The sequence below is a fragment of the Aythya marila genome (assembly GCF_965140915.1).
Source record: "Aythya marila genome assembly, chromosome: 14".
Lineage (NCBI taxonomy): Eukaryota > Metazoa > Chordata > Aves > Anseriformes > Anatidae > Aythya > Aythya marila.
Window position 1 is genome coordinate 12432585 of NC_139055.1, and position 26790 is coordinate 12459374.

The window sequence follows — 26790 nt, forward strand, 5'->3', positions numbered from 1 at the left end:
CTGTGGTAAGAGGACATGAAGCTCTGCTATTGAGACTTCCTGGAAACATCAGAAAAAAACATTCTGTTTCTTTATAATTGGCTCTCACTATTTGTCTTTTAGCGCTTCCTCAGTCCTTTTGTCTCTATCCGCACTGTACGAAGTTTTACTCCTTTTTGATTTTTAGTATTAAGAAGTTGTTTATATACTTCAGCATTTCCAAAGCAGCCAGGATCCTGATTGTCAGCAGAGCTGTCTAGACATAGTAAATCCTTATACTCAAGGCCTTTGCCCTTGAGAGAGAGAAATGCAGCCGTACACAACCGCACGTTTTTCCCCAAGCAGTTTCAGGTGCTTTGTAAGGCTTACTTCTTTCTGAGTCTACAGCTTGTTAAGACGAAAGTTGGATCGAGTTTCTGACTGAAAATTCAAGATGACCCACAAAAGCGTTCAATCCCAAGCATTGGTTCAGGTCAGCTGTAGTCAACAAGAGAAACATTGCTTCTCTTTTAACAGTAATGCTTGTCTGACAACAAAAGTAAGCAACAGCCAAGTAAGCATCATTGGTAGATGAGACTGATGCATCCCACACTCATAAAACTCCCAGTAAACCCCTCATGCTTCCCACCCTCACCCATCCCCCCCTTTTTAAGCATAAGAGTAAATGTAGAAAACTAAGGATGAAGTACAGTACCTAGAGGTTTACGCGCCTACAGGAACACTGACAGGCCACAATAAATGGCTAATTAAGAAAAGGGAGATTCAGAGCAGCTTTGCAGTTAATTCATATAGGTAGCATGCAAGTTAATTCATATAGATAGTTTGAGATGCCAAACCTAAACTGAACTAACAGACACTAGAACTGTTGTGCATGTTCGAGGACTACAAGAAACTGCCTGCCAAATTCATTCAGCTCAGCTATTTTTTCTTTCAACTTTAAAATCAGTAACTCTATGTATTTTCTTTTTCCTTTTGGGGGAATAAAATAAATCTAATGTTTATTCCCTTTTAGGTTCTAGTGCTTTTACTCCAGTCTTAAGGCTCACAACTCAGCTAAAAACACATCAGCTGATTTGCAACATTTCTGTGGAAATAAAGCCCTACCACACAACTCAGCCCTGCTGTCGTCCTCTTCACAGCTGAAATGCAAGCAATTCCGGGGATCATGGTAAAAATGCAATGCAAAAGTTTAGAGACCACAGAGCACCCAGCCTTAGTGCAGCAGCTCGCTTTGAGCTGTGGTGCACATCGCTTGTTTTTATGACCGCAGAGTCCAGCTGCAAATGTTGAAAATGAAGAGAAGGGAATCAGATCAGAGCAGCAAAACAAACATGATCTGAACAGCTCCCCTCTCTTCACACGAGCAGCTCAAGCAGAGAAATTTTACCTGTCAAAGAGAAAAAGTCAACGAAACAGAGATCATTTGGGAAATTCTCCCTCTCCTTCTTGTTCGGCTTTGGGGCTGTAACTAGCCTGCATAAAATCTATGGCCCAAACTTCCAACCTAGAAGACAAAAACCACCGACCAGAAGTGCTTATTCAGCTTATGGGTTCAGATACTTCTGCAAGGACCATACTGGGTTTTCTGGACACAAGATCTCTAGGGTAAGAAAGTACAAATGTACTGTTCCCAGAGCTAGTTTAGAGGTGTGCCCATGATGAAAAATATAGACAAAAGCTGAGGTAGGTAGCCCACTTGGCACAGCTGATTGACTTTAATAGGTGTTGATTACGCTGCTCATATTGCATGAAATTAAAATGCTTACAAATGTTATGAGCCATTACCCTTCCATTTAAAAGAGCTTATGACATGTTAGCAACATTTAATGGAATCCTTTTCAAAATGCCATGGGCAGCCTCCACGAGATTTTTGCTTTGAAATATAAGTTGTAGAGTCATTCCAAAAAGTTTCTTCACTTCAGAGGTTTCTCTCTCTCTCTTTTTTGGGCTACTCAAACACATTTTGCAGCTGGCGAGATACTTCAGCTCCCTGTTGTGCTCTCAGTGTGCAGCACATAACACCAGCTCATTAGACAAACCACAGGGAATACGCAAAGCAAGATTTAATTCTGGTGTGATTGGAAGTACCCCTTCAGCTATCCTACAAAATTTCCTTCAAAATTCAAAGTTAGGAAACTTCTGGCCAATATTACTATGAAGCTAGAGGGGAATGTTTTCACAGCTGCTATAAAATTTGTTTAAACTTCCACCTTTTTAGCACACTGGAAACACTGCAGAGCCACTAACTGCCCCCAGGGCTCCAGGAAAACCAAAGTTCAGTCTGAAGTAGGATCTCTGGATTTTATTGCTTGAGAATTAATTTTATTAAGAGGAGAGCATATCAGTTTTATCAATCCTAGTGGATGCTTACAGCCTACTGCCATACAGAGACTTGAATGCACTTTGGATGGCGAGGGTACCTGTGCATCAAGGGAGGGTGCTTCTACCAAAATGATGCTCTTATCAAATTGCTCATCTGCTTCTGTTCATTTTTACTGTTTTGCCCCTAAATACGCTCCCTTCTCTCTGCTCATAGCTAATGGGCAAGAAAGACATAGACTGACCAAACAGAGAGAGACTTTTATACCAAACCCATGCTGGCACACATTCTAATGACAAGGTGTTTGGAGGGGTGCCACAGCGGATGCTTAACAAACTCTACAGGGAGAACATGAGGTGGCCAGGCAGGGCTGCAGACACTTCCTTTCATTGGCTGTGCCATCACTAGCAAAATTGTACTTAACAAACAAACAAATAAATACATCTAGGGCTTTTAAACACTGTTTTAAGATCTGCTGCCAAAAATCAACTCAGAGAAGCAGAAAGCTTTGAACATATAATTAAAGGAAGTATCATGCTTCAGAAGTTGACCTTGGATAGCGTGAGTTTTGCCTACCTGAGACAGTGCTTTCGTCCCTGAAGTCACAACGGCAGCTGAACTGCACCAGAGGCAAATGCTGGGGGACCAACACCTCTGTGAGCTGCCAGGCTCATTCACATGATAATGTGCATAAGAGAAGACTCTTCCCTTCTCTGAAGAACTGGTCACTGAGGGAATAGCTAAACACTGACAGGAGTAATGCCAAAGAGGTGGTGGGAGTGCGCAGGGACTGCTAAGTGACAGCAGCATGGTGAGACAAACTTCATTTCCACCCTGCCATGGTTTCAGCGAGCATGCTGAAATCCTTAAGCACTCCGCTAGACCAAATCATCAGGAACTAATTCAATATCCTTTTATTGCTCTGTAAACTCTGACAAGGGGGGAAAAAAAAGCATTATTCCATCCCCTTCCTCAGAAAAGCAGCCTTCTTTCATTTTATCTATCTGAGCCTTTGCTGAAAGCTAGATTTCTACCACACAGTTTGAACATCTCGCAAAGTTGCAATTATCTTGCCATTTGCATTGCCTTACCTCATGGGTAAATGTTGCTTTTTAATCCCAATTAGTATGTTATACTGTTTATAAATATGTATTTATGGCTGTGAGGCAGGTATGCCCCCACGGAGGGCAAATGTCATTTTGCAATCCAAATACATGGTTTATTGTTTTTCAGTAAGTATTTTTAGCTTTGGGGCAGGTAGACCTGCAGAGTAAATAATACAAAAGAATACCTGCATTACAGAATTGCTTCTGTGCTTTGCAACTATGCCACTCTTCCTCCAGATCTGAACATAGTGAGACAAGTACATTGGCAAAATAATTATTTATTAGTCTTAAAAGTTTCCTTCAAAATTTCTATCATTCAAATACTGGCTGGGAAAAATGAAAAGTGCAGACAAGCATATTTTATGCACTCACTAGTCTAGCTTTTATGCTGATGAGAACTTACTAAACACCAGTAAAGGGAATAGCAGTTATCAGCCCTAATTCACAACTGTGAATTCTGTAGGCCAAACAGATGCCCTTGCAGAATCACAGCCAAGTACTACGAGAGGCCCAGACCTTTTTCCATGGCAGTTACTAGATATTTTATTTAGCTTTAAATGGGACAGGGTTTGCTTCAACTCAAAGCATGTGGTTCTCAGTGGCACTCTCATTGCCTGGTCCCAAGGTGCTCAAGGTGCTTCCCACAGTGAGCAGGACTGGGACCTCTGACATTACAGAAAAAAAGAGACACTTCACTTTGCCCCGTTATTTTTTCTTCTTTAATGTATGGGATTCTGCTTTTTTTTTTTTTTTTTTTTTTTTTTTTTTTTTCCCAATTGATTGAAATAACAGGAAGCAGAACTTCAACATGAAACAGGAAAAATACAGTAAGGGCAGGACCCCAGTCAAGCTTTATACTTCAGATCTTGATCAGACAAATCAATGCTTGAGAGTGATCATGTCACTCTCATGATCAGGATACAGGCTAAGAAAATTTAAGCCTGGGTGTAAACATGTGCAAACTGAGGTTTCTTTCTTCCATTTTTGCACTTGAAATGAACACTGAGAGGGCAAAAACATCCTAATCCTGTCAAAGCAACATCTCTCTCTGTTTCCTAAAGCTGAGATTATCATCTCATTGGTTGTCACACAGTTCCTGAGAGAAGTAATTCACTTGATTTTCCTTCATAACCTCAGCATATGTCTATTGTTATTGGAATGGAAAATACACTTAGCCTGCTGCCTTGCCCCTTTTAAGTTACTTACAGTCCTGGAAGTGGCAAGCTTCAAAGCAACACGATTGCACCAAAGAAATCTTAACCTGCTTATAGTAAGTTTCAAGGAACCTACTAGTTAGCAGTTCTTGTTGACAGAAGCAGGAAAATTTCCATTTTAAAATTTCAATTCAAATTAAACAGTGAAGACTGCAGACCACAAAACTGTTGCTGTTGCTTTCCAGCACATAAAATTAACAATTTGTGCTGGTATGTGCAACTTTCAGTCAAAGTTTGTTTGATTTATAAGTGAGCAGATGGTTCATACGATAGTCCACAATAAATTACAACAGTTAGAAAGACAGCTACATTTTGAGAGTGACAGTGCAGCTGAGCTACAGATGGGTTTATAGATGACCCTTCCAATTTTTAATAATCTCCATAATTTATGTGCAAGTAAAGAAACGTGAGGATTCCTAATGCACCTTCTTGACTAAGTACAAATCACTTTTATTTACACAGGCAATACTTCATGGTCCAGTTAACTTCCTAATTAAAGGCAGCAAGATGCTCATGTTCCATGCAAGTGGCATGGAAAATACTGTTTACTGTGCAATATGTTCAACTGGGAGTTTAAGATGCTCTGATCACTCCTGGAAAAGTGAATGCATCTATCTTGTTTCTTTAAAACAAGACTACAAGGGTGCAAATACTGCTACCACCAGTTACTATTCATTACTCTCCAGATAAACTTCAGGCTTGTGTGATAACAAGGCTATATTTATTTGCAAGCTCTCATGTTTACAAATAGGATCCTAATCCAGGAGGCACTACAAACCATGTATTACTGAGCCAGGACTCAAAATAACAAAGAGCCTCTGTTCCTTTTGTTTCCTAAGAGAGAGGTATTTGGGGGTGTCATTCTTGAATGGGTGAGGGAAAAGGTGAATGAGCCTGGCAGGTCATTGCTGACAGGAGGCAGCAGTGATGTAGAAGGAAACTGGCTGGAAGTAGCTTTTAGCAGCCAGTTCAAGCCTGGGATTTTAAAGTCCACATCTCCAGCATAGGACCAAAACACTTTGGCACAATCCTTCTGCTGATATTTTCTAAGAGAAGGCCAAAAAGATACCTTTATTGGTATCATAAATTGCATGCCACAGTACCACAAATTTGTTCTTCCCAGATGTAATTTCAGTTGCAATGAGTTGTCCTTCCAAAAGAAGAGCAGCTGAAAGCAACCACTCACTGCAGAAGGTGATAAAGGGGGTGGTACCTGCTACAGCTCTTTAAGGCACAAATCACAGAAACTCAGAGGTTCCAGCACAGCTACAGTCACTTAGGATGACACCTGAGGGGCTTTTGCTCCTGTCTATGCTTTGGTCTTCCCTTCCTGCCAAATTAGTTTGAAAAAGAGAACCATTTGAAGTGGAAATCCGAAAACTATCTTTAAACCTGAAAAAAAAAAAAAAAAAAAAAAAAAAGCAAGTCTGCATGTATATTAATTACCACTTTCCTGAGACTTAAAGAGATAGCAAAGATGAGGGACCAGTGACAAATTCAGGCTTGCACCAATTATTAGAGTTCATTAGAAAATCCAATCCGTGGAGGTTATGGAATGGCAAAACATGATTCTTCCCCCGTCATTTCCACCAATGCCGTGGAGCTCACCGAGCCCTTTCATCTAGAACATAGAACAATACCAACATTGCAATTCTTTTTCCCCTGAAAATCTACTGTAAATAACCAGTGTTTGAAAGACTTTTGAGCTTTAAATAAAACCATTATCTATTGCTGCACACAACTCTTATTTTGTTTAATTAAGCATAAGGAAAATACTATATGCCAGCTTATTTCTTGGATATTCTTTACTGTGATTTGTCATATTGTTTCTGTTACACTGTACACATTTAAAGCCGTATTATGCATTTCTGAAAACCCAGAGAAGATTACTATGGTATTGGTCTGGATATTCATCAGCACTAGTGATTGCTGAGTTTGGCACTTTATTTTAGCAATACTCATCAAGATCAGGAGCTCCTTCTATGCTTCCCTCCAAGAGAATTCTGGGTCATACTACTGTGCTTTAAACAAATATAGCTTTGGTTATTTAATAATATTTTTAAATAGACTTTAAGTATCATCCTTTGAATGAAATCCTTTGATTTATGTACTACAGGCCAAATTCACACACAGCACAAGGAAGCATAATTTGACTGAAATCAATAGGATTGTCCCTGTTGCTCTCAGTCCATTAATAATTCCAGAATTGTTGTGAGCAACCTGAAAGCCAGCACAGGCTATTCCAGTTTAACTTCACGAAGAAGTCAGAGAAACTACACATATGGTTTATGCAACTAAATAGTTAATATAGCATCCAGGATTCATCTACTGAAGTCAGCAGAGAGCCTTTGACTCACTAGGATGTAGATCAGCATTTTCTGGCTTGCAACTAGACCCTTATCGGGGCAACAGCAAAAATAAGTCTAATCCTGGAGGATGGATAAAGCAAGGAGCACATAGAGCCCTTAACTTATATTTGTTTTTCCTTGCATTCATTAAACTATCAATGGTGAGGAAAGTAGTTTTATAACTTCAAGAAGGAGACACCTTTTGTCCCCCCACCTTATTAAAATGTAAATCAGCACAATGGTATGTAAACAGTAAATTCCCAGTAGCAAGAAGGGGTTCTTAGTTCTCTCAGTAATCAAATATTATTTTTAGCCATCTAACTGAAGAAAAAGAAATGTAAATGGCAATTCTTCAGTCTATTTATCAAATTGAGTGCTGCACCTTTTCCACACACTTTACATTAAAAAGTGTATGACACGTAAGGTTTTATAGTTCTCTTTTAATTCGGAGATGAAAACATTTATAGATATGAATGTTTTCTCATTAACTTTTCTTCCTAAAATGATTATGTTTGTTAAAATCAATTCCTAGCCATCTTAGAGAGGTTACAACCTTCAATAATTAAATAGGATATTGTATTGGATGTTATGTTGATTATTCTACAAGTTCCAATTTCTACAAGACCACTGAAATGCTGGATAAAAGGACGTTAACTATTTAATTAGCTACCTGCCATTGTTATCAAAATGGAAGGTTGCTATCTGACTCAAATTAACACTTCAGATCAGGAAACAAGATAGATGACATTTTCTTAGGAGGATTCTGGAAACCATATGTAATCTTTTCAGTTATGCTACAGCTACTCAGGACAAACGGGATTGCATTAGAAAGAACAAAAGGCACTGACGGTCAATGAAACGCTACCACAAAAATGCTATTTCAATCACACTTGGGTTCTTTCTCATTTTCAGTTGTTAACATCCTTGCCACTTTTGTCAAGCAGTCTCACTGAGCAGCGTTGAATTTTAACTGCACATAATTTTAAGATACAACATGAAATAGGACTGAGTACATAGTATGGGTTTATTGTGACAGCTAACAGATCAGGCCCTTCTGCCAAAGCATCAGGCCTTTGCAGAAAAGGACTAACTTTAAACACAATCTGGATTTCACAACTGCCTGCTACCACTGTACCTCAGAAATATTAGGTCTTTCAGTCGAGTACTGCTTATGATTTATCTTAAAGGGAGACCAAAAGACAATGTGAAATCTCAGTGGTCCTGGGAGAATGTTAACTGTGACTTACACAAACTAAACCCACATATATCAACCTTACAACTGCCCAGATGATATTGTATCTTGATGAAGTACCCAAGGGACACCCACTGTCTCTCTCCCCAGATTACATTTGTATAGAACGGCCAAAGTAATTTATCCGGTAACCATGTCACCCTGCCACTTCAAGGTTTCTTACAGTTAGGACTACAGAAACGTGATCATTTCTTTCCCGACAACTTACTGGTCTTGACCGGATTTCTTTGGCGTAGAGAGGTTTCAAGAATTCTGAATCTCCTTCCAGCTTTAGACCCTTATCCGTGATTCTCAGGTTGCCCATTCCATCCTAAAACACATACAAAAAGAAACAACCCCATTAGTTACAATTACTAAATTCATCAGTCTGACAATAAATGAAAGATTTCTTTTTCCTGCAGAGGAGAACATGTAAAGCACTGGGAGGCACTAGAGAATGCAATTACTTGTGTTATCCTTTTAGCTCTGTTTCTGTGAAAAAAAAAATAAATCCATTCAGAGCAATCTGCAATGCCCCCCAGTAAACCATTTACACAGATGAAAGATGTTCTTTTAAGCTAGTCATCTCTACTCAAAGAGATGCAGTGATGCTCTGCATTAACAGGAAACTATTCACTGGAATATTAACCGTGTGCCCGTATATTAATATACCTTCTCATTCACGACAAATCCATACAAAGAATATGTGATTAATTTTACTGAACTCCATATGGAGAATGTGTGATTAATTCCACTGAACCGACAAAGTAAGTTTGGGCTATGTAAGAGTACTGCAATAAAATGTGGTATAGAACCTGACCCCCAGTGTTTGGGGAAATCTCTGCAAAACACAGACTCTTTGGTGTGAAGTCCTTAGGGCTTATGACAAAAAGATGCGGAAAACTGTTGATTAGTTTTAAGTCTCACAGGTTTTCTTGTGCTTTCGATGCTGTAAAGACACTACACAGCTCGATCAAAATATACATTTCTGCAAATACGTGCTCTGGGAAAAGTAACTACACAACAGGAATATCTTTCTAATGGATTGCTCTCTTGTCCTGGGCTAAATTCTGACTTTTATTTCCTGAGATGATTGGCTCAGGATTTTAGCCTTTCCTCTGCTTTTTGCACAGCCTGAATGCATCCCAGCAATCCAAACCTCTGTATCCAAATATTTGGGTCTCCTGCCTTTCGAATAACCATTGTGAAGTTCCAGAGATCAGGCATTAAGTGAATGCTGTAACATGCATCTCTCTTCTCTCCTCATTTGAGGAGCTATCAACACTCTCCCCAGCTCTGCACAGTGCCAAGCTCCCCCAGTCCCCACTGCTCCCTGTGCTTCAATGGGAGAAATCTTGACAAATGACACGAAGCATTGGCTGCAGGCCTCCAGCAGATGACTGTAAATAGTCCATTTTCTTTAGAAATTGTTTAGTTATGTACATCCAGGATGTAATGAAACATCTGACATACCATAATAGCAAGCAAAATGTATGTCAAAATTGCGTATGAGTTTTTCTTACAGTTTTTATGCAATAAGACAGGTATATGGATACATTAGCAGAGAGCAGAATCGGGCCAAACTAAAAATATTTCACCTTTAGCTTGTGAGAGAAAGTCACAACTTTTAATAAGATGTGGGACTTAGATTCGTTTAGGCTATAATTGTTTAGAAAGGGGTACGTGTGTGTTTAAGAAACATGATGTGTGGGGGGAATTGCAAAAACAAATATAATCAAAACCAAATCTAATGTAAGGAGCAGAACAGAACGACTCAGTTGGAAAGGACCTACAAGGATCAGAAGGCCAACTGCCAGGGCTAACCAAAAGTTAAAGCATGTTATTAAGGGCATAATCCAAATGCCACGATAATGCTGTGAGTCATGGGGCACCAAACACCTTGCTAGGAAGCCTGTTCCAGCCTTTGACTACTCTCAGGGTGAAGGAGTTTTTCCTAACGCTCAGTGTAAGTCTCCCCCGGTGCAGCTTTGTGCTGTTCCTGTACATCCTGTCCTTGGTTCCCAAGGAGAAGAGACCGTCGCCTTCCCCTCCTCAGGAGGCTGTAGAGAGCACCGAGGTTGGTGCATGAATCTTGAACGCTTCCTAATCCAGCTGCAAAAACTAAAACCCATCTACCTCCTCCTCCTCATGCTGTGTGTGCGCCTCTAGTTTGGCAAGAGGAATCAATCCCATTAGAGGTGAACGACTAACCCAAAGAGGCTCACATAAACCACTGCCAAACGATGGGAATTTTGAGGGATTCAAATCAAAGCCCTAGCGCGTCTCAGCAGTGACGCTGGTCACTTGCCAGAGGTTCCCCTGTTGCAAGAAGTATCGCTCCCAGGGTGTACCCTGCCAAGCAAAGATTGCTTTTGCCACAACGTGATGTCTCACAAACAAAGGCAGGCTCAGGAGTGCTGGCTGATGAACTGACCGCTGTCATATCATTTTGAATTGAAAGCTCTAAGTGAACTTTAAATAGAGACATATACTGAAAATGCTATTGATTGCTGAAGGGAGGGGAATGAGAGATGGGTCATAAAATGCCAGTTGCTACATTCCCCTTCCCAGGTGTAAAATACTGGCTTATGAATTCTGGGTTGGTGGTGGCACAGAAGGGGGTTCATTTATCTCAAGCAAAAGTATGAAGGAAAATGAGTGAAATATGATTATGCACCAAAGAGCCAAGATTAAATTTTGATAGCGGTATGCTTTGCGATTTGAGTGAGCAGAAATTATTACAGCTATCTTCAGACCCTTACATGTTTTGCACTGCTAAAAAATAAAAAAATAAAAATATTTCCCAAAATAGATATTTCAGTAAGCCCTAAGGGCTTTCACATTGCAGTTTCTTCCCTGGTTTCATTAGAAAAGTTGCAGGTCAGATGGGCAGGTGTATGCAACACAAAGCTACAAGAACAACCATCTCTGGGGATTTGCAATCCTGACCATTTCCAGGGCTCACTCCTGAGGTGACGTGGGGCAATACTCCACCAGCAACACGGACCTATAAAGGCACTGGTCAAGTCATGACTGAAGCTATGGCAAATGAGCAATTTCAGTGGCTTATGGCTTCAGTCTATCCTGAGTATGGATGCATATCTGGCATTCCACTTTTCTCTTGAGTCTCTCTCTTCCTTTCTCTCCTTCACCCTTTGTTTCCAAGTACCCCCACAGGACTATTACATGTAAAAAACACTTGTAGGAGCCATATAGCTCACATCTAGCAGGTCAAAAAATACTCATAGGGGCCAAATAGCACATATCTAGCAGGTCCCATACATTCCAAAAGACTTGTGCCTATGGGACAATGTTCTACAACTAGAATATCAAGAACACATTTGATTTATATCATACAAGCCAACACATGCTGTTACAAAACCATTGGGTGGGAGAAAATAAGGCACTTCCCCATGTTATTCTTCTCAGCCTTTGACATACTCACTGCAGCCCCACTCACCGGACACCACCTCCTGACTTTGCTGGGGTTTGGGATCAGGATGCAATGCTTAGTACTGACACTTACCATCATTAACTCTCTACTGCTCGTGTTTCTTGTGATAAAGATGACAGCTTTTTGTAGTGACATTCTGGGTGAGTAAGGCAAAAAACATGCAAAGATTGTAATTTGAGACTAAAAGTGAATGAGAAATTCTGATCTCTTACAGTAAAATAATTATTAAATCGTATTCCTTTATTATTTCCCATTAGGAAAAAAAAAAAAATATCTGCAGCTGGCAGAATTGTATAAAGGTACCAAAATACAGAAACATTAGGAAGAAATCTTTGGGTGAAAGACTACCTTGCATGTTGTTTTTGATAAAGCATCTTCCTCCTCCCTAAAGTATATAGTTTAATAGAAACTAAATGTCATACTCTGCTACAGTGAATATATATAGCACTCGTGCTATGAAATTTCATGGACCTTGACCTATAAAATGTAGCAGAAAGCTGGCCAGAGAGACAGATATCATGACTTTTTTTTTTTATTAAACACTGTGTCTGCAATTGGTATATATCCTTATCTGCCATTATGTTGTTTGTGAATAACAAAAAACAATGTGGTATTGATTATTTGGTACACTGACATCTGACGATCTCGGTTTCTCCCCTTTTTATTAGTAGACTCCTCAACAGAGAATGAATGACTTTATTGTGCAGGCACAAACCAGCTTTGTGGGAGCATCCAGGCTAACTTCTGGAAAACAAGAGGCACAGAGTCAGAAACTTTCCATTACCACCTGCTCTGAATTATTCAGCTTTTTAGAAAGAGCGTGGTGAAAACTTTCACATCAACTTTATCGTCTAAACCACCTCTCTTTTTATACAATGCCTTGTAATGGGCAGGCATAAAAATTTATGTGCTATCACTGACTGCTCTGTGTTAAAATGGGACAGCAATGGTAAAATCCTGAATAACATAAATGTCATTTTGGTGTTGCTGAATGACAGAAGACTTTCTCATTTTTATTAGCTTGAGAAGAAGTTCAGTTTAACAACCAATTACAACTGATGGTGCTGGTGTTAGAGGAAGAGCTCAGTATTGATGCTACCTGAATGCTGAGGCTCCTTGCTGCCTTGTAGTCAGCCCTGTGGCCATATACATGGGCAAAATCTACCTTTTTTTTGTTTTGTTTTCTTTTTTAACAGCTGTAGGTTACTTTCTTATTTGTTTATAACTATATGAGTAGTAGCAGGAAAAATCAGTTAATAAGAATACAAGAAAAATAAGAAAATAGTAAGTTAATAAGAAAATAAAAAATTAAGGAAAAGCAGCCCATGTAACCAGAGACACGTAATTGGTGTGGTAAATACATGGGACTTGCATAAACTGCACTGATCTGAGCTACATGCACATGGGGAAGTTTTCAGTGGTGTCTGCCATCCACGGGTAGCTTTATTAAATGAGGCTGGGCTCTTGCCGTAGCTTAACCTAGTTAAGAAACAAAGTGGTGATAGCATGTGTTCACTGTGGCCCTTCATGCCAGGATGCTTTGTTCTTTACAAACGATAAATTCAGTCTCACACTGCTCTGCACTTCCTCTGGTATTTCTGAACATAGAAGGCAAATTTGCCATTTCCTGATTTTTATTTTTCCTAAGGATTTTCTAGAGACATTGGTGAAGGCAAACACTGTGAGCAGCAGCTGCCTTCTGGCCACCACCAGCCCCAACATGTGTCAGCGTTGTGGGCTGCTTTGTGAAAAAGCATCTCCCCTCGTTCTTTTTCCTGCACTTCCATCCATTTTCAGCTTTCTGGAGCAAAACTGTTGACAAGATTTGCCTCTGCATGGCAGGTAAGCACTTGCTTCTTTTCCTGGGAATAAACTGAAGTTATGTTTGGTAATGTCCTGTGGGAGAGAATTATCTTTGGAGACTGCTCATGTCAGATGGCTGAAACACCTGATTATCATTGCTTGTATTATTGATTGCTGTGCTCTGCATCGCTTCCAGATATATGCAATTTATTACACAGCTCAATACATCCAAACTCAGGAAAAAAAAAAACAGCAAATGCAAGTGACCTGTTTTTATTTCTCTTACCTGGATGATTTCTGTGCTCTTCTACCTCTGACTAGATATTAAATGTTTCTAGTTTCCATAGATTTAAGGAAGATCTACAGAGATACACATCACTGTTAGTTCTTCAGAGCCTCAAACACCTACTTGCTCTGATAGGATTTGCCCTCCCTCCTTCTCCTCACTTTCTTTATTTAATTAGTGCTCTTAATCAAGACCCTGGTCTCTAGCTGTGGAAGCCAAGAGGTTGTGGAAACCAAACACCCCTCAGTAGCCTCAGGCCTGGACAGTTAAGGCTGGTTGTGCAGCATGGCCCAGAGCAACATAACCTCCAAAGTAAGGAGAGCATGACAGCTCCTTCCTCTGTCATAAGGCCTTGTTTTGAGACCCATGGGCTCAGGTTTGTGTGCACAGTAGAAAAAAACAAACCAATGCGGTGTTGCATAGCAGCTATGGTTATACCCCTGTATGTACAGATATGCTCTGAATTGCACTGCAAGGCCTCACGTCCACAACTGGGATTCACCTTCCTGTTCTGCCTCCTTACGGACCGCAGGCATCCCTGTCAGGTGTCTTTCGGGCAGTGATTCCATGGAAAGGTGATGAGCACAGCCCAGGACAGATGCTCTGAGACATCAGTGGATGAAGGAAGGTGACCCAGGTGCCCTGCATCAACGTGGGACAGTCGATGCGTCCTCCCCCAGGATGGAGGGAGAGACAGCTGAAGCACAGCTAAAACCTTCGCTGCAAATTGATGCACTAAAACAACACTATAAATTGCAAGACTAGCAAGCAACTAGCTCACAGAAGGCTCCCTCCAGAAGCTCGTGACAGTCTGTGAGAAGACACCTTTATAAAATTCTGGCATTGCAGCAATCAGTCACAGGGAGACATGGAGCTGAATGAGCAAAGACCAGCTGTGGGAGTTACCCACAGGAAAATGACCTCCAGAAGCTGCTGTTAAAGTTGTAGCAGCTATGGAAACATTTATGCTTACTTTCACAAGCATAAAGTAATTTGTGACAGCTCCACAGAAGTCAGGTGGCTGCTAATTTAGCAGGGAATTGGGTACAAAAGGAGGAAGCTGCCTGCAGACCAGTACAGTTAATGCAAAATTCAGCACAAACCAAGCCTACGCAAAGGCCAGAGCCCTTCACTTCCAGTGAAAACTTTTGGTCTTGTGAGTTGCTCTGCATGACTGAGAATAAGAAGCGGAAGATGAGATGAGGGTACGTAGCAAGGAGAGCACAAGAAATAGGAGGATGTCTCACAATTAGGGCAATGAGCTACGATGCAGAAAACCTTGAATTTACTCCTGGCAGCCTCACAAGCTTCACATCCAATGCTGGGTGCTCACACCACATTCCTTGCCAAGCAAATGGGGCCAGCAGCAAGGACATTTCCCCCAGACCTTACGGAAAGAAGTGCCAATGGTGTGCACGGGGACACAGGGCAGCAAGGAGCAGCTGGCGATGCTGCCACTGACATCCTGTTCTCAAGTCACGCCTCCAGCTTCCTCCGAAACAGAATAAATGACACAGATTGCAATTAACAAGGCAGGTATCCATCGCGTGATTAATAAGGCGGTATCCATCTATCCAACTAGCTTAGTGTCACAGCAATCTGCTTGTCCCTAGCAGTTCACAGAGAAAAATATGATACAACCTGACAGCTCACAGATGTGAGCATGTGTGCTCGGGTGATACAACACCTCTGCACATCATCCTGGCGTTAGGGACAGCTGCCACATGTACAGTCCCATGGCACCTTTCTCCTCTCTCAGTTCCTTCCACTTTAGCTAAGTACTCACCAACTATTTATTATGATTACTTTAAGAGCCCTATACAGTTGTCTTTTAAAGCAAAGGAAACTTATGCACTGACTTTAGAGGGAGTTAGGAAAAGAAGTCTTAAGCAGAAAGAACAAATTACGGCTGACCAAAGGCTCTAAATCCCATCCCTTGAAACAACTCCAGACTAGTGCTGGAATAATTTCTAAACAAATCATTCAACCAGTGCTTGAAGAAAGCTTAGCTCGGATTTATTGCATATTGCTGGAACTACTTTGGGCAGGAGGTATTTCTTTTCAAAGGGAAGTCCTAGTGAGTTTACTCAAAATATGATGATGTGTGGCAAAACAAAATCTGGACTTGCATGAAATAAGCCACTCCATTTGAGAGAACATTTTTGCAGGGAAAAGGATTAGCAGACCTTTTGGGAAAATGCTTATGAATCCCAACATTGTTACTACAACACAACCATCACAGGCAAAATTCCTCTCTAGGGTAATAATTTCACTTTCCATTGATATAGCAGTGAGAGTTCAAAATTTGCCTTTCATACCTCCCAGCTCCCTGTTATGGAGCACTTTGGCACTGAACCATTATGAAATGAGCCACATTCTCTTGAGCATTTTTCCGCTTTTTTGCTCAAACATAAATACCATGGTTTACTATCTTATAATCAACATATATTCCAAATGTGTCCCTTGAATTCTCTGTCTTTTTTAGTCTAGCTCATTACCATAATTATGCTAATTAGAAGGGAAAAGTCCCATCCTGCAGAAATTTGTGCTCACTCAGAAGTGGAATAAAAGATACTTATACTCACAGGAACAAGTACTTTCCTTATAATGCAGCAATTTAATAATAAAATCAGCACGTAAATTCACTGTAGAGTTCAAGGGGTTGCAGAATCAGTTTTTATACATTCCGGTTTAATTCTCTTGAACTACAATAGTCTGTCAATCACCAAATGAAGGAAAGAATCAACACATCCTTTTTACAACTATAAAGATCTTGGACAAAACATTCTCTGTGGCAACACTCCTTCAAGTTACACCAAGGCTGAATTGAAGAACTCACTTATCTTTATATTGTTGAAAGAAGTATCCAGGGAGAAGGAGGAATTAATATTTTTTTTCCTCCTTTCTTTATCTTAATGGATTCTTTTTGGGTTTTGTATTTACACTCTGGAGTAAGATTTTCTAGCTAACCCAGTATTTAGCAATTCCCACCAACCAGCGATGAAGCAGGCAGATTAAGGTTTGACTTTGAAAAAGGAAGTAACAGCTCTCCAGCAGAGTTTCTGGAGGTTAGCTCTTGAAAATGAGGCCAATTATTGGGTCATTTTTGTCTGATGTGAAAGTGCCAAAACAACTCGGGGCATTAATTAGAGCATAATACCAGGATTGTTCAAAGAAATAAGGCTCATGCAAACACACTCTGGTTTCAAAACCCCGCTCGAGGTCCACACCAATGCTCAAGCTACCAGAAATACAAATCCTGGTGCAGAGAGATGGGACAAGGCCATGGCCTTTTTTGCAAGTCCCGTCTATCAGCACATTTGACAAGCCCATCTCAGCACACTGATTTACAGGCTGCGAGGAAAGACGGAGGAGGCTCCTGTTGCACTGACCTTCTCAAAAGGCACCGCACCTGCATTATATACTTGCTGCTATAGCAACATCAGCCTCCAAAGGTAGGATAATCATGATGTGAAGGAATATTTTCAATGCAACTCAAGTAATCATTTATGAGCCCAGATTCAGTTAATATAAGGCAGTTCATTGATGACCCTGCATTTGGAAGATACCCATCCCAGGGTACCTCTGCAGGCAGGGGAGAGAAAATGGCAATGGAGCCTACCTAGCACCCAAATCGCTCCCTGAAAGTGGTTCCTCCCAGCTGCTCGGGAGCTTCTCCAAGGTGACTTAGGCATATTTTCTAGATGCCTTTGGATAGCTGGGATAAACCTAGACCTCAATAGTGTTCAATAGCATTCAAACAAACAAACAAAAATAAACAGGTTGCCAAGCAAAACGATAAACATAGATCATGAAATAAAATATACTTCTGAAATGTGATTCCAACTATACTGATATAGAGACACTTCAGGGATTACTTTAATGATTATTGTTTTTTAATCAAATCTCATACTTTTAGCGAGAGACAGGATATAGGGTAAATTCAATTTATTTGCACAGATAGGTAAAAAGAAATGTGCTTTAGAATCAAAATCATTGTGTTAAGAGGAATCCATAGTCCCCTTGTTAAGAAGCTACTATGGAACCACCACAGAATTTTTATAGCTGTATTTGACACAAAAATATATGATTTAGCTCTTCCACTATCAGAATATACTGAAAAATAATTTAAACTGTCTTCCAGACTTATCTACAGTGTGTATATGACATTGTTGTTAGCAGGGAGGCTCTGGGGACAGCAAAGAAATGAAAGAACTGAAAGCGCTACTCCCAAGGAGGCAGAAATAAGTATATTGCTTCTATTGCTTTTGAACGGATGCCAGCAAATAACTATTCATAGAGCAAAATGCATGGGTATGGTGAGGGTCGCTCACCAGTGTAAATGGTGGGCAAAGAATGTGGTCAGATCTGTGGTATGCATCCACTCATTTCAAACAGGGATCAGAGGATAAGCAGTAGTTTAATCACTTGTCATCAGTTATTTCTCCCCAAACTCCCTGCTCCTGAATATTTAGTGTCAGAACTACCATACAGCCATCTAACATCTAATGCATGCCCGCACATCTGTGCCTGGCAGACATTATCTCTGTGCATGCTCACATGGGAGCATCCTCTTAAGGGAAACTGAGGCACAACATCAGGGATCAATGCACAGCCACAAGAGAAAGCTGTGTTAAAGGAGGAGCTTCCGAAGTTTTCTCTCCAGCCCTTTCTTATGCCAGTGTTGCAGCTAAGAAGCTAAATATTTACTTCTCTTGAGAAACAACAGGTTAATTTTATCAACTTTCAAATGCCAACAACTCTAATTTCAGATACACTCCTTTTTTCCCTGTGTTTTGCATTCTACTGCCTCCTTTCCAGAAGGCCCATTACGCTTAATACCCCGTCTTCTTCAAAACTTTTTAGTGAGCTTTCAAGAAAGTCTTTGAAGAATGAAAATAACTTATACAGCAAGGGAACGAGGAGCTTGCTAGTCAGCAGCTCGAGCCCAGAACTATCCTGCAAGACGGCACTTCCTGACATGATTTCCAAAATTATCATTATGGCAGTTTATACTTGTCGAGCTGTGAAGTAACTAGAAAACATTGAGGCAATTTTCCTGCTGTTTACTTGTTGAGGAAAATAAAGGCAAAATGTCATTTATTCTATTCATAACCAGAACCCACGCATAGGGTGTTTTTAATTTCAAATTATTATCAAGTGGGGGCTTACTTAGTCAGAAGGGACTTGTGCCAGATGCCAAGAGATTCTCTTAGAAGTCAAGGAGTACAGTATTACGTGGGTGAAAATCAGGCAGTTACATGACATAGCCAAGAATGACATGCAAAAATATACAACTGGCATCAGCTCCGATTGCAAACTACAACAGAGAAAGGCACCGTGCCTTTTTCTAACACCTTTTGAAACAGAGAGTCCTTAAAGTCACAGGAAAGTGATTTTTCCTACCAGGGTTTTGCCTTTAGAGAACACAGCTTTGGGTGTCATTTCATTACAGAAAAATGTCTTATTTGGGGCTATTAGCATTTCTTCCTCTTTCTACTCCTTTTTAACAGGACATCAGCAGGAATAAATTAGGTGACTCAGTCTGCATACCTATTTATCTGCTGCGTGCAGCCTCACCTTAGATGATTTATTTATTTATTACAAGCACCAAGATCATCTAAATAATGAAATATTTCAAAATAAAGAGTGCCTCAGATCTGGATTTCCCTTATCATGAAAAACTGTGGAAGCTTCTCTCAGGCCACATGCATTTCAGAGGTGAGCTACGCCCGGTGCAGTTTTGCAGCATCTCTGGCGCAAGTGAGAAGCGATGCCCACTCCCTCCGGTGTGACAAAATGAGCAAGAGCGAGCAGCTAGCACAGCTCCTGATGCTGCAAATTTAAAAGCAATATATTCTCCAGTGGGTGTCTGCAAAGTTTGGCAGAAGCCTCTGGCATCTGGTTATGCTCCCCGGGAACCTTTCAAAGAAAATAAACAAGTTGCAGGAGGGCGATGCGGCTCTCTCCAGGAGCTGCTGCCTTGTCCCACAGGACAGCCCTGATCGGTATGAGGCAGCTTTGCATACAGATCACAGCACATGGGGAGTTGGTAGCCAGGAACAGGCTACATTAAAATAAAGCAAAACCAGTGCACTCAGTGAAACATTTTTGATCAGCAAGCTCTGTTTGCTGGAAGTGCAATGGGATGCTGCTACTCCACGCAGCCTTTTACAGCGGAGTCGGGCTCCAAGGCAGCAAGAGGTGCCTTAGCTCTCCATCACAGTCTGGACAGAACTCCGAAGGCACCTAAGACTTACAGCTTTTTCATGGTTTTGGCAGTCTGTGTTTGTTACTGCCTGTTACTTTTCAGAAAGACTTTCCTTTCCGTAAGAATCACCACCGGGGAACAATGACACATAATCACTAACTGCTGCATTTGGTTAGGGACTGAAAAAGCTGAACAAGGAATTTTTATCCCTTAAAAGAACACAGAGCATACAGCAAAACGCTGAGGCAAACAGACGTATTTCTTTTTGTCTGACCTTGGGCTGAGCATCCAGAACCCGTCTTCAGACCACATTGCCTGAAGCCATGAGATTTCTCTCCTCTGCACTGAGGAGAAGACTCCTGAAGGCAGCTTCTCAGCAGCTTTGCCTGGGACATGGCAGTGACAGTGGAGCAAGAGCTCTGCACCATTATTACACCTCCTCTCCTTTCCATCCACCTAAATCCTAAACCAGATTTCTCTCGTTTTGGCTTTCATCGCTGACCTACTTGACAACTTTGGTGAATTTAATCTCAAAGAGATGTAGGGCAAAAAAATATTTTTTCCAGGCTACCAATAAAGAATGTAGTTTCAGGAAGATTAAATAGCTTAATGGGACATTTTGGTGACTGGAGGAAATTTATAAGGTTATGATAAATTTGGGATATTAATGTAAGAATAAAGTTACACTGCTAGAAGCAGCATCTTATTGACAAAACTGCTAGGAAGTTGCCAAGGTAATAAACAAGGAATTGAGATAGATTACTGGTGATATGCTTCTGACTGTATTGTTCTATGTCAGCTGTCTGATACCTTGTGAAGTCCTTATGTATCTAGGTAAAACACTACACCCATGAACACCTTTCTTCAATAGGGTTATTAGTAAGAATAACCACGGGAAGGGCGGTCAGTGATTTTGTTACTGAGAGGTATTAACACAAATTTTACTTTTTTTTTTTTTTTAAATAAAACTAAACTTAAAAAAAAAATAAAGAAAATTGGAATTCAGCTGCAAACACATTAACAAACTGTATTTTCAAAGCTTAGTAAAATTTCTAGGGCCAACATTTCAGTAGAAATATTGAAATTTACTGTAAACTTATGGAAAACCAAAAATAAACACTCATTCAAACACATTCCTCATCCAGCTTCTCTGATATCACCATTTTCTCAGATTGGTCATCTGTTTTTTATTTCTCTGCAGCTCTGCACTGCTGCAATATAGGTATATCACATCTACTATAAAACCGTGCAGTAAGTTTGGTAAAGTCCTGCCAAAGCTTTCTTTTTTTTTTTTTTTTTTTTTTTTTTAAATCCTTTCCTCAATTGCTATGATGGGGTAAGAAAATCTTATATAATTTAAGATAATAATAGCTTCACTTATTAAACATCAGACTAAGCATTTCTGGAGAAGAATGTAACATCAGTAAATAGAGAAAATAGCAGGGTATAAAATTCTTAATAGTCATTAATTTGTCTCTTTCAAGACAGTTCTCTGAATGACATGTGGGTAACAAATGGAACACATTTACTGCAGTCGGAGAATTTTGCTCAAAGCCCATTTTAAACAGTTTGAGATACCCAGGGGCCAAGGGACCCAGGCAGCACAGTGCAGCCAGGGCTGGGCTGTTGGGGAAGGCTGACGCCACTGCTCCAATGCATGCAGTGAGTTCAGCAGTGCTCAGCATCCCCCAATCCCAATTTTTCTACAGCCTCATTAACCCTCACGGAGGGCATGCATGCCTACAAATCCATCGTGGGGACGTCCACATGGCTCTGTCATAAGGAAGCACCTGAGGTGGAGGAGCCACAGCAGTGCTACAGCTCCGTTGGTGCAGCATTTCACTGTGCTCTGAGTAAGTGACCTTGTGGCTCCCTACACAAGGCTGCATCATGCCGTACAAATTTACTCATATGAGCCTTCAGCTATTTCATTTCCCGCAGGTCTCTTGTCATCATTGTTTCATTACACGCCTTTCTTTTCCACTGAAACTACATTTTATTTAAAAAGTACGATGAAGAATAAATGCAGCCACAGTTGAATAAACAACTCAGGTCAGCTGGTGCACCAAACTTTACCGGGATCTTGCTGTCATTTCTCATTTACACTGAATGAACTGAACTCCACTTTGCTATATCATTAAAGGCAATTGCTTTGCATGCACAACAGCTAATTTTTAATGATTCTTTTCTTTTTTTTTTTTTTTTTTTCTGCTGAATCTTATCCTATTTTTTCTAAAGAATTCTTTGTTTGTTAAAGGCAGAGATTCCTAAATCACTGAAAAATACAACTTTGTTTACCTAATTGTTGGATAATGCACACAACTTATTTATACGTTTGCTTTCTAAGTTCTCCTCCGGCTATTGACGTTGTATGTTATTAGTGTCTTGTTAAGCTCACTATAAATTTTTCAGAAGGAGTCATTTAAACTTGTAAGCTCTCTATGTTTTGGCTCCCAGCTGTCTTTGGGACTGTGTTCAAGTATTCGTGTTCTTCAAGTTCCAAGAAACATCTTATCTGTCCCTACAATCACTCAAGGAATTTCAGCATAAAACTGCCTTTTATTTTCTGAACAAACAGAAAATACTCAACAATCAGGTTCCCTTCCAGCTGATACGCTCAGCCCCTGACTTCATGTTTTAAAGCTGTGTGTGTTCAAGTACTCACCTCCAAAACAACCTGACACTGTATGCATATGGCATTGCTGAAATAGGTTTTCTCCTCTGTATTGTCTGAAGTTGTGATAAAAGAGGGTTTCCATGTTAGTTCAATTAGTTCACTGATGGAACATGAATTCCAGATCCTATCATTCAAACTCCTGTTTATTGCTCGCATTGTTTTAAAGGCCTCTCTGTTTCATAGTTGACAAAAGCTCATGCCACGGTTATAAGAGGCAATATCTTCGAATGGCTTAGCCATGAAACATCAACAGTTGTCCTAGGATTATCTACAGAGCCCCCTGGTTGCAATGGCTATAGAGATGAATGCCTATTAACTCAGGTTAATTAACATCCTTATATATTCTTGTGTGGACTTTCAGTAGATGCTTACTCAGCAAAACAAATGTCTGTGTCCTTCATTTTGGGCTGATCCATTAACTGTTGTGTCTTCCCAAGAATACATGATCATTAACTCAAATTAACTGCTATTCAATTACCTTGAGTTATAGTATGTCCCTAAACACCACTGCAAACAGATCCCCTAGAGATTTCATATACTTTAACTGTTAACTAAGGCATACTCCATATTGCTGGTAAATGATTATATCTAGTTTTGAAGTAATAACTTCACATTCCTGCTTAAATTGTTTCCTGTTATGATTTTTTTCAAAACTCCTTTATAGGTAATTGTAGTGATAAAACTTGTTCCTTGCAATAAAGCACAACTGCATTAATACTATTATTATTGCACTTGGCCAGAGATGGTTCCTGCAATCATTTTTTTTTTCTTTCATATAATCCATTTGTTTAGATAGAAAGAAGAATCTGTTTGTTTAGAAGAAGAATCCATTTGTTTAGATAGAAAGATAATCAGGTCAGAGACCTGATTATCTCAGAATGAAATTCTTATGGTAGCACATGTTTTTTAAATTTTATGGTTCTTTCAATTTTCAAAAGTTTTCTAAGATTTTTTTCCACATACTTTTTACAGAAATTTCAGAAAGGTACCACACCATTTCATATGCTTTGATTTTTTGACTTCCAGTAATGGAAAGACAGCATGGCCAAAGCTTTTGTTTTCACAAAGTACAACAATTCTGATAAATAGCTAGGAACAATTAACAAAGATCTCAGACAGTCATTGCAGTAAGAAGATAAAAAATTTTAATAGCAAAGCACACTAGAGAACTAGTAATATACTGACATCCCTCTGCAATGCTGAAATGTGTTTAAAAAAATAAGAGTGATCAATACCTTTATAGTATATAAAAAAAAAAAAAAAAAAAAAAAAAAAACAGAAGTTAAGGCAATGGCTGTGAAGTGTACATTCTTATAAATAAGAACAAATGTAAAATCCCTCCATTACAAAGGTAAGAGAAAAATAAATAGTGGGAGCTAAGACAAGAGATGAAGGTGTAGCAATAAATGTTTTAAAAATTGGTTATTTTTGTTTGAATATATTTCTATTTAATATGTCCTGTCCTCCTGAAACTAACTGGGCCTCTCCTAGGCACTTAGATCAGATGAACAAAGGTAAATCAGGAACACTTAGAGTTGTTATATGCAACAAGATCTCTACAGCTTTTCCTGATGTGGACAGGGAATGTGAGGAGAGAATCCCATCCCAGCAGTTCCCCATTTAACAATCACCCCATGAAAAGGTCTTTGGCCCCGAGGAGAATTTTATCATATCATGAACAAAACAAAGACATTGTAAACACCCATTTGTTCCTAATATTATTTAATCTATGCCAAAAGAGGGGGGTTGCATATTTTGCAAACTTATTATCAAGTCCTTTAAAGTAACAGAACTGGTTGTTGGGTGCATGAGTGTGGAAGACTTCTTCCAGAGCAGCCTGCAAGGCTCCAGTTATGGCACCTGTCAACCTGATAAAGAAAACCATTTGGGGTTTGGTCTCCTCTGTTTTACTGGGAAATAGGCAGAGGTGGCATTACAAGCTCTGTGTGCACCTCTGCATTGCAATGGTTACTTGATGGGCAGAAAGAATGGAGAAAATGGAGGAAAAGAAAACAAGAAAAGGATAAGAGAAGCACTAGAATAGGAAGTTTTGCTAGGAAAAGCTCGGTTAACACTAAATCATGCAAAAATGAACTAGGAGCTTATGTTCACTGGAGTGACAGAAATCATCAGCCGTTCATGGCCCTTCCTTTCACTGAGCCATATTATAGAAAGCTGCACAGAAGTGAAACAGAGCTAGAGCAATAGGACGAAGGCACTCAGGCAGGGGATATGATCCTGCACACTGCAGAATGGACCCTAGTCCCTATTTACTTTGCTTCTCTTGCTGGGGCATCATTACACAGTGAACAGACAGCGTGGTGAGCTCCAAGGGTTGGAGAAGTCCTGGTTTGGAGGGCTGGGAGATGCCAATCAATCCTTGTGTTTTATCCCTCACACCCACTGACTTCCCAATGTGATTGAGCCCAAGGCTCCCTTCGCACTGACATGTTTTCTTCCCCCTTCCTCCTCCGCGGCACAGTAATGAATTATGGCACCTCCAGTGCCAAGCAGAAAAGCCAAGCCAACGAGAAGCCGCACCAGGGCTGGGCTGAGCTGCACAGCATATGGTTAGCACTCCTAAAGCAGCCAAAAAGCAACAGCAACTTGCTGCGAATTTCACACATGGCTCCCATCAGGATCAATTCTTGCCAATCTCTAATATCAGCATAATGGAAGGGAAAAATCTCTAGGCTGTGCACAGCCACCGAGCACCTCCTCCACTCCATGACAGCACCTTGGGAATCAGGTGCTAAATGACCCCTGTCTTCCAAAAATCTTTACAATGGCTCTGGTTCTCTGAAAGAAGAAAAACTCCAGTCCCCTCTCTCAGAGCCCCCAAACCATGCAAAATGCTTCTTTCCCCAGTGTAGAAGACCCCCATTGTGAAAATCCCAGGAAAAAGGTTTCCCCAGCCCTCCCCGAGCCAAAGCACTTCAGGATGTCCTGATGCCACAGGCTCAGTTCCCGCATGCAACATATTCCACGAAGGGCAATGCGTTCCTGTGCAAAACCTGCAAAGCAGCAGGAACTAGAGCCAAATCCACGAAATCATACACGTTCCTTTAGGTAAAACTCAAATGATAAGTTAATATTCTCTTTCTGAAAATAAATTACTTCATCTGAAGAGATTTTCAAAGATGACTAGAGACTTGGCACTTCAAGCGTGGAGGCTGCAAACAAAAAGTCTAGAGGATTAGGATTATCTAGAACACACTAATATCAATCATCTGAAAATCATGCCCTCATAGAAAGGCTGAGTTGGATCAGGCAAAAGTAAAAGGACCACATACCATGATTGGTTTGAAATATCCACATATTTCACTATATAAAGCAAGAACCCACAGTGAATTGCCTCATGCATCTCTTTCAGGACTGTTTTGCCCACGTGGTCCAATTACATGGGCTCTGTTGACACCTCACGGTACAGCTGCAGGATAATTTATTCATAAGCATTTTTAAAAGCATCGTACATTTCCAAACAAAGTCATGCATGCTGCTGATTCATTTACACCAAATTAAAAAGCTTCATCTTCATCCCTCTCTCTCAAATTTAACTTTCAGCATTTTAATTGTTTCTTCCTTCATTGTTAGATCAATATCAATCATTGTCTTCAGTTACCAGAACTTGCATCTTCCTGAAAATTATGTTAAATTTAGATGCTAATGAAAACTGTTTGCACTGTTTAACCACAGAAATGAAACCTCTATTACAAACCATAAAAACTGTTAGTTGTAACAAGAAACCTTAATTTCTACCTCAATCTCCTTTTTGCCATCTGCTGCCCTACAAGACCCATCCCAGAAACCATGGACTAATGAAACAAACAAACAATAAAAGGGATAATTGTTAACTTTGCTTCACAACACAACAAACATTCAAAGAATTAAAATAGTCCCATTAACCATTACACTGAAAATTATGTTATAAAGAAAACTAATCCATGTATGCCAGCACATGCCAATATTCCTTATTTCCAGCCATCTTCCCAAACAAACAACCTGATATCCTATACAGGCATATATAAAAATGGGGCCTGACCCATGACACTGAACATAGGCCACCCTCCCAGAAGGAATAATACAAAAAAATAAATAAATAAATCCAGCCAACATGACAAATACCACAAACTCTACCATAGTAATAGGTGATTGTTCATT

General features: G+C 40.1%; 1 protein-coding gene across 6 annotated transcripts in view; it reads right to left on the reverse strand.

The window, feature by feature from the left end:
• The window catches only part of SGCD (sarcoglycan delta), a 293057-nt gene that overhangs the window by 74612 nt on the left and 191655 nt on the right, over window positions 1-26790 (reverse strand). For all 6 annotated transcript variants that reach the window (XR_014318478.1, XM_082771715.1, XM_082771717.1 and 3 more), the window contains one exon: window positions 8428-8529. Coding sequence is in view for 5 of the 6 variants with exons in the window: in XM_082771715.1 (XP_082627841.1) it covers window positions 8428-8529 (102 nt within the window). In the remaining variant the exon portion in view is untranslated. The remainder of the gene's footprint in view (window positions 1-8427; window positions 8530-26790) is intronic.